This window comes from Leptonychotes weddellii, chromosome 11 (assembly GCF_054177405.1).
Source record: "Leptonychotes weddellii isolate Sample4059 chromosome 11, ASM5417740v2, whole genome shotgun sequence".
In the NCBI taxonomy this organism is placed as follows: Eukaryota; Metazoa; Chordata; class Mammalia; order Carnivora; family Phocidae; genus Leptonychotes; species Leptonychotes weddellii.
Genome location: NC_138379.1, coordinates 73,029,882 through 73,038,249, shown reverse-complemented (window position 1 = coordinate 73,038,249; position 8,368 = coordinate 73,029,882). Strand labels below are relative to the sequence as shown.

Sequence of the window (8,368 nt, the reverse complement as noted above, 5' to 3'; positions counted from 1 at the left end):
AAAAAAAAAATTAGAACTATCATATGATTCAGCAATCCTACTTCTGGGTGTACTTCCGAAGGAAATGAAATCACTATCTCGAAAAGACAGGTGCACCTTATGTTCATCGCAGCATTATTTACAATAGCTACAACACAGAAACAACCTAACTGCCTGTCAATGGATGAACAGGCAAAGAAAATGTAGTATATAATAATCCATAAGGCAGAATATTATACAGCCATAAAAAAGAAGGAAATCCTGCTATTTGCAACAATATGGATGGCCCTTCAGGGCATTACGCTAAGTGAAATAAGTCAGACAAAGAAGATAAATACTGTATGATCTCACATATGTGCAATCTAAAAAAAGCCAAACTCACAGAAACAGAGAATGGTAGTTATCAAGGGGTGGTGGATGGGGGAGATGGGGAGAGGTTGGTCAAGGGTACAAACTTCCAGTTAGAAGACAAATCAGTTCTGGGGATCTAATGTACAGTATAACGACTACTTATCAATATTGTTTCATACACTTAAAAGCTGCTAATAGAAACCTTAAATGTTCTCACCACAAAAAAAGAACTGATAATTATGTGACATAATGGATATAACTAATATCATGGTAATCATTTCATAATATATACATGTACCAATTCAACACGTTATACACCCCACAATATTATATGTCAACTGTATCTCAACAAGGCTGGGGCGGGTGGGGGACACAAAGGACCACATCAGACTGGAAACAATCACATGAAATGATGTGATATAAAGAGCTCAGGATTAGAGATCAAGAGGCCTAAATTCTAGATCAGGTCCTGTCACTAACCTTCAGCAAGTCACTTAACCTCACGCCTCAATTTCTTCATAGGTAGAATGAGAAAGATTAGATGAATCCTTCTCAAATGGGAAATGAAGGAGAATTCAGGGAAAGGAGTATGCCCTCCTACAACATGGATCACAACCCCCTCAGGAACTCTACTGTGCAATCCTCTCCCCAATTCAGAATCCTTTGCTCAGAAAGCCACTCTTACTGATGGGAGTGTGTTACCCTTCTCAGGTATGTTAAGGCAGGTTAGAATCAGTGGACACCTAGGAACTCTAAAGTTCACTACGACTCTAACATACTAAGAAACGTCAGCAAAACCATGGCAGTACCTTAAACTATAATTTCATAGACTACCACCCACCATTCAAGTATTATACTCACACCCGAGGAACAGGTGTTGTGGCATCTGAGCTGTCTTCATTTTCTTGCTGGAGAAAAGGAAAACATTAACAGGTAAATGGACTAAAGAATTTTGGCTAATTTAAGGACTCTGGAAATCCAATAAGAAAAATCTGGTTATTTCTTAAAAACCGTACCTTACAGAAAGCCTGGTCTTTGGTTTCTAGCCACAGCTGGAAGAGTGCAGCTAATTCCTTTTCATTATCTTGGGACTGGCCTATCAGGAAAACAAAAAGGCAAATAACAACAAGAGTAATAACAATACTAAAACAATCTACGGTATTACTCAGAATCCCACTGTCTCCTTGCTGTATCTATGCCAGAGAGAGAACCCATCAGGACCTATAGTGCAATGATCCTGTGCACATAGTATCCCCTCAGCCTGTATTGCCTTCCATTCACTGTCTGCCTGGACCAACACTTCTGGATGTTTCCTCAGTAAATCACTCCTTCCCTAGGTATTTGCTGAGCAGCCGCCGTGTGCCAAGCACTGCATACTAGGCAGGGTTACTCAGTGAACTCAGCCTCTGTTCTCACGGAGTTTATAGTCAAATGAGAAAAGAATACAAGTTAATAAAATCTCAAAGTGGTAGGTATCACAAAGGATATCATGAAAGCTTACCCTAGGGAAGTTTTCCTGTCCTTGGGGGTCAGAAAAGGCTTCTCATTGTGGGGCAACAAAGGCATTCTACCAATTGGCATAGCAATAAGAAGGCCCTCAGGAAGGAGAAAAGCTTGACCCCCTTGATCTGCCTAGAGATGAGCACCTCCCTCCTGCCCTCCTCCCCTCTTACTTTGTTCGGGCTCCTACGGAAGCACCCATCACACGATGGTCCCTATGTCTCCTGCCCAGACTAGAAGCCACAGAGACCACCAGCACTCGGGTCTGCCTGTGGGAAGAATACAGCCTCCCAGGGCCTACCCTTCTCAAAGCAGCTAAGATGATGCTTCTGAGGACTCTTACATGTTCTCCCTAGTCAGGCAGAGTCCCACCATCGCCAGAAAGTGCTGAACTTTCTTATCCTGGGAAGATTCCTCTACTCCTCTGCCTTCTAGAATTGCTCCTTCATAGTCCATTTCCCTACAGCCTAATCAATCCTCTTCTCACACCACTCCCTCCACATCCTTACCTGGTGTGAAGTCTGCCACCTGTCTTAGCTGGTCCACAAGCTTAAAATCCTTATTATCTGGTCGGATAAGGTCTGCCACCCCGGGCATAAGTCCCCCTCCAGGCTGACTTCAAGCCACCAGTCTGACAGAGTCAGAAAGAGCGACACGGTCAGCAATTGTGGGTTGCCTTCAGCTCCCCACGGTCCTTGATGCCCACCACCCTAGTAAGGAATCACTCTTACAAGAAATTCACCAGTTCTTCCACGTTCTCAAATCCATGGGCTTTATCTTCCTGAACCCTTTTAGGATGATCAAGGCTAATGACCACTCCCCACTTCCTGTGTCCTTCCCTGGCTTCCAAGATCCAACTATTTCATGGTTTCCTCCCAAGTCACTTCTGCATATGCTCTCCTGCTCAGCCTGCTCAGCCTCGGAGCTTCTCAAGGCTTAGTCTAAAGCCCTCATTTCTCCTCACTTCACGCTTCCTCCCTATGCCTTGATAACTGTAGATATGCCAACAACTCCCTGCCTTGACTCTCCCATATGGATTCTAAACCCACACATCCTACTGCCTACTCAACATTAACACTTTTAAATACCTCGAAGGCAGCTCACACTCAGCACATCCAAAACTAAACTCAGGATCTCCGCCCTCACCCCAGGCAAGATGTCCTCCACAGCTGCCTACCACAGTGAACGGCATCTTCACCGTGAGGCACAAATCTAGCAGAAGTGATGCTTGACAGCACTCTCCCTTTACTCCCCGCAGCCAGTCATAACCAAGTCCTATGGCTTTTACCACCTACAACTTTCTCAACTTTGTCCACTCTCCTCGGGTCCAGATTATCATCATCTCTACGTAGGCCTGTGTGATCTTTTTCAATCGAATCTTCCCTGGCATCGCTGATCCATACTGCTTCCTCCACATGGAATGCTCTTCCCCTCAATCTGCCTCGCTCCTTCCTAGTCATCATTAACATCTCTGCTGAAATGTTCCTTCCTCAGGAAGGTCCTAGTCATCATTAACATCTCTGCTGAAATGTTCCTTCCCAACTCTGCAGAATACACCAACACCTCGTCATAAACTTCCAACCTTTCTGGTACTTTCCCCTCATAGGATGTGTATGTTTGTTATTTCATGTGAATGGATATTTGTTCATTATATACTTCAGCACCTAACCCAATGCCTGACACCTAAAAGCCAAATAAACGTAAGGAATAAATGAATCTACTGTGTTCACAACCTTCTCTCCATCTCTCTTCACAGACCACTCAAGGGGGTAAAGAGAAAGGTTAGTGAATTTCAGTAGGAAATCAACATGGAATTTTCCTCTTAACACCATCACTGGTAACCAAATTACTTCAGGTACATAATAAAACGTAGTAAGTGGGACTTCGTCAATTAAAAAAAAAAAAAAAAAAGAATCCTGCTCTTTGGAAATAGTGTATTCAGGGCTGTCTGACATCCTGTTGCACGTTACCCTCAATAGCAAAGCCCACTGTTGGGAAAGAAAAATAATTACACTCTTACAGGTTAATCTAAAAGCATAGGCACGATTTTTCTTTTTTTAAAGATTTTTATTTATTTATTGAGAGAAACAATGATAGAGAGAGAGCATGAGAGGGGGGAGAGTCAGAGGGAGAAGCAGACTCCTCGCTGAGCAGGGAGCCCGATGCGGGACTCAATCCTGGAACTCCAGGATCATGACCTGAGCCGAAGGCAGTCGCTTAAACAACTGAGCCACCCAGGTGCCCCCACAGGCACGATTAATACGACGATGGGTCCTACTGCAAAATACCCCCATGAATTTAAATCCATCGTCCTAGAAGGGCCATCCCACCCCAGCTTGGGGGAGCCAAAATCCAGTGGAGGGGTGAAACTTAGACCCTGAGATACCAAAGGGGTCACAAAGGATCTTTTTAACTGAGCAACATAAGACTTAATATTGCTGTTCTCAATATCCTACTAGGCTGTGTGGACTAGAAGGCAAGAGCAGCTGAGCAGAGGATGCAAGACAGTGAAAACCCACCTCTACGAGTGGGCAGTATGAATTACTCACCAAGCAATTTCCACTGCTGGGTTTTCTCTTTGAATTCAACAAATGCTGAGAAACTGGAAGGTATGGCTGCAAGAAATGGGATCACGTGAACAAGCCGCACAGGTCGGAGCGCGCACAGAATTCCGAATAACTGCAATCCTTGAGCTTTGAGAGAACTTTTGAATGTTTCATAGTGGATCAAGACAGCGGAGACCCCCAAGGCACAGCACTAGGTGAAACCACAGGGATTTAACCAGGAATGCTGTAGTTTACCAGGAAAATGAATTAAACAAGGGGGGGTGGGGATACTTGACCCTAAGGAAAAAAGTACCTTACCACGACTTTCCCCAGCAAGATACTGCAGGGCTGGTAACACCAACTCTGCCCAGTTGGGGGCGGCAGAGAACCAGCTATTGAGGGAGCTGGCTGGAGAGGACTGCCAATCCAAAACCCGTTCCTCCAGCTAAGGGAAAACAAAGACAGAAGCCAGTTAGAGTTCTATTCCACACCAGTAATCCCGCAGATGCACCAGAGCAAGCTAGGATACATCTGCAAGTCACAGAGCAAGCTAGGATACATCTGCAGGTCACAAAGCAAGTTAGCTGCAGAGCTCTGAGAGGAACCCAGAATTCTTCTCCAGCTGTAGACTGTTAGTTTTCTACAATTTGAAAACTCTGATGTACATCTGACTTTTCCAAAACTCTTACCATAGGAAGGCTAGCCTGCCCCTCTAGCAGCAAGATCTCTAATAGAAGAGAGAAGAAACTGGAAGATATTTCATTGATTCCAAGGCAAGGTTTGAGGTCTTCAAGAGGCCTAATGAAGGAAAAAATATGTAAGAACAATTGAAGAGACCAAGAACACATCCCCAGATGGTTTAGGCCCTCCAAACCCTCTAGGAATCATACAAAAGTTCAATAAAGGACCACACCATACACGTTCCCTAGCAGGTCCCCTGGGACTCTGGTCTTGCACGTTCAACACGCACGGGCTCATTCCATGCACCAGTGCTGCGTACATCCCAGGTTAACCTTTCACCCTCGAGCAGCAATCTCTTGTTGCTCACTTACTCCTCCTTGATAGCAGGTATAGCCAGCGGAGAAGGGGCCTGGGAGAGAGGCGGGATCCCGTCAGCGCTGCTTAAGGGTTCAGCCAAATCCTCTGCCTCTGATTTGATCAGTTTTATTTTCTTCTTCTTCTTCTCCTCTTTTTCCTTAACCTTTTTTTTAAGGACAGCCAAGTCATACAGGGCTAGGAAGAAAAGGCAACACAAATCACAGAACTGCATTTTCTACATCAGGAAGTGAGGGTCTTATCTGAATGTTATTTTCCAAACACCCACCAGTAGAAGAAAGAAAAGTCTTAAGTAAAAAGACATTGAGTTACTTTTTGTTTCTTTTTGTTTGCTTTTTTGTTTTTCTTTTTTCTTTTTTCTACCAAATCCAGTGAGAGATTTTACAAGTTAATTTTAACACCTATTAAAGAGCCAAAGATCTACTGTATTGATTTTACACTCATTTTCCACCTACAAATCCATAAGAGGCAATAACTAAACAAAAGTTATCAGCAAGAAGGAAGCTGTGGTCTCATTTACTTATGCCACACGTAGCTGGCTGACGTAACGTAACACAACAGTCAGATGAGGTCAGCCTCCAGAGGACATCACTTACCTGCTAGAGAGCCCTTCCTGCCGGCATTTACTCGAGTCATGATGTCACTGAGAGTCAGGTCCCCTGTCAAAAGGTCCGGATGATCCTGGATGTGATATTCAGAGATTTGTTATCGAGGCCCCAAAAAGAAGCTAAAACTGCTGATGATTTTGCCAATTTACCTAGATATAATCAGATGTTGGGCGCACTTGCGGAAATCCTATCTCCCCTTCATAATGGGGCACAGAACCCACTTCCAACATTTCTACTGTATGGCATTTAGTTTATAAAGCTCTTTTGCATTCCTTATCTTAGTGCTCTTCAAACAATCTTGTTAAGTGTCACTATATTTTATAGTCTGAAAACGGGGTTGAGAAAAAGGTAAGGGAATTGCTGATTTCCAGTGTGGACGCTTCCCACCTCACTACCTGCCTTTTCTTCCTCCCCTCTGCTCTTTGGCTTGGCTGCACTGGCATTACCTTGACTTGGTAGAGTAACAGAGAGAGTAAAAAGTGGGAAGAGCACAGGATTTGACTCCTGACTTCCTAGCTGTAGGGCCAAGGACAAGCTCCTTAACCTCTCCAAACACAGGTAAAATGGATATAATGATCCATGTACCAGTCTTGCTATAAAGATTAAATCAGACACTACATCAAGCATTTGTCTTCCTCTCATATCTCTGGTGTTAACGAGCCACTACAGTGGCTCCTGTCCCCCCAACAATAGAAAAGGAACCATAAATGATATGGTGACTACCTTCATCTCCCAAAAGCCAATCCAAAGATATCAGACTGAAAACCACTAATGACCACCCCACCCAATCTTACTGGTTGATGTTTCCGCTTCTCATGGTGCTTCTTTAACATTATCTTCAGGTCACTGTCCCCCAGTTCTATTTTATCTGAGAGAAAATGAACCAAACCACATGGATTAGGTCATTCACTAACATGATGCTCAAATCCAAGTCTTTCTGGTCACTTGTGATACTCAAAAGTAACACGTTCCTCTGAATGTCCCTTCTGAATCCCATGTACTACAAGCACACACAATCTTGAAATAGTCACAGGATCAACTCTTCAGCTTTTCTCTACACTGATCAGTAAAAATGACCTCAGTTAGTTAGCTGTTCCTGAAACACCTCAAAAATTCTTAACCGTCTTCTTTGATTCCTATCCCAATTAAAAGTTCTTCTCTAATTTCAGACATTCTAAGAAACTGCTATGGCTCTGATTACCTCTTGTTCTATTATTGAACTGTCCCTAAATATTGCTATTTTAATAATCTACTTTAAGCCCAAAATACCAGCCGATTAGCTCCTAAAGAAAAGCTTCAAAACAAAGGAAGGAAGAAAGGCAGGCCTACCTACTTGTAAAAAGTGGAATCGTACAGAAACTTCTCCCAATCTCCCACTTATGAGGAACACTGCTTCGATTCCCTGGCAGTAAGAATCCAGCGCCCACCCTGTAAGGGAGTTCTCAGATCTACGTCCTGATCTCCCAAAACGTCCACAGCATCACTCAGTTCTCACCTGCAGTTTTCATATCCGTGGTTGAAAGCGTGGGCACCACCCTCAGGGGCACCGCAGGGCTAGGAGAACGCGCTGGAGAGCTCGGAAGCCATGAGCTGAGATCTTCAAAAGAAAATTTTTCTTGTAAATCCAACGTGGCTGTGGACTCCAATAGGGGAGATTGGGTAAGTGGCCATTTGGGTTCAACAAGGCTAAGCCAACAACATGGAGGCCAGGGTTCCACCACTCCTTTCTGGCCCTTCTCCAGACGAACTGGAGCACACTTAGGTCATTTAAACGGCTCTTCCAGGAAGAGAGACTTCAACAGAGTGATGGGGTCGCACTGCAGCAGGCCAACAGTCACTACTACTCTCCTGTAGGGGGAAAAGTAGCTCTCTCAAGTGGCACAATAGGACCAGACAGGCCTACTGTGGAGAGCCCTGCCACGCAGGGATTCAGCTCACCTAGACTCTAATGCCACGTGAGCACCAAGGGGACAAAGGTATGCAGTCACACCCCACCCAAGAGGAATGGCTCAGAGCCCAAAGACTAGGGAATTCTGAGTGCCGTCATCCAACCCCCGAGACACACAACTGGGAGAGCTTCTTTCCCGGGAGACAAATGGCTACCACTGGCTCCAACTGAACAACACGCTGCTGGTGTAAATCCAACATCCCAGCTACTCCAAGTGCCCACACTCACCCTCTTCATCAGATGACAGGTCCGTGTCGCCACACTCCTCCTTTACTTCCCTCAACACCTTCAAGTAGCGCTGCTGGGTCCGCCACTCCCGCTCCTCAGGGGTACGGGAGGGTGAAGGGCGCTTCTGGCGGAAGGGAAGGGCTGGGCCGCTC

The 8,368-nt window shown here is 44.8% G+C and overlaps 1 protein-coding gene across 1 annotated transcript in view; it reads right to left on the bottom strand.

The window, feature by feature from the left end:
• Window positions 1-8,368, bottom strand: part of NFRKB (nuclear factor related to kappaB binding protein) — a 35,728-nt gene that overhangs the window by 12,198 nt on the left and 15,162 nt on the right. The window contains exons 6-15 of the mRNA XM_081797346.1: window positions 8,217-8,365; window positions 7,536-7,637; window positions 6,835-6,908; window positions 6,029-6,113; window positions 5,429-5,609; window positions 5,066-5,174; window positions 4,695-4,821; window positions 4,380-4,445; window positions 1,347-1,426; window positions 1,194-1,238 (exon numbers count right to left, since the gene is read on the bottom strand). Of these exons, the coding sequence (XP_081653472.1) occupies window positions 1,194-1,238; window positions 1,347-1,426; window positions 4,380-4,445; window positions 4,695-4,821; window positions 5,066-5,174; window positions 5,429-5,609; window positions 6,029-6,113; window positions 6,835-6,908; window positions 7,536-7,637; window positions 8,217-8,365 (1,018 nt within the window). The remainder of the gene's footprint in view (window positions 1-1,193; window positions 1,239-1,346; window positions 1,427-4,379; window positions 4,446-4,694; window positions 4,822-5,065; window positions 5,175-5,428; window positions 5,610-6,028; window positions 6,114-6,834; window positions 6,909-7,535; window positions 7,638-8,216; window positions 8,366-8,368) is intronic.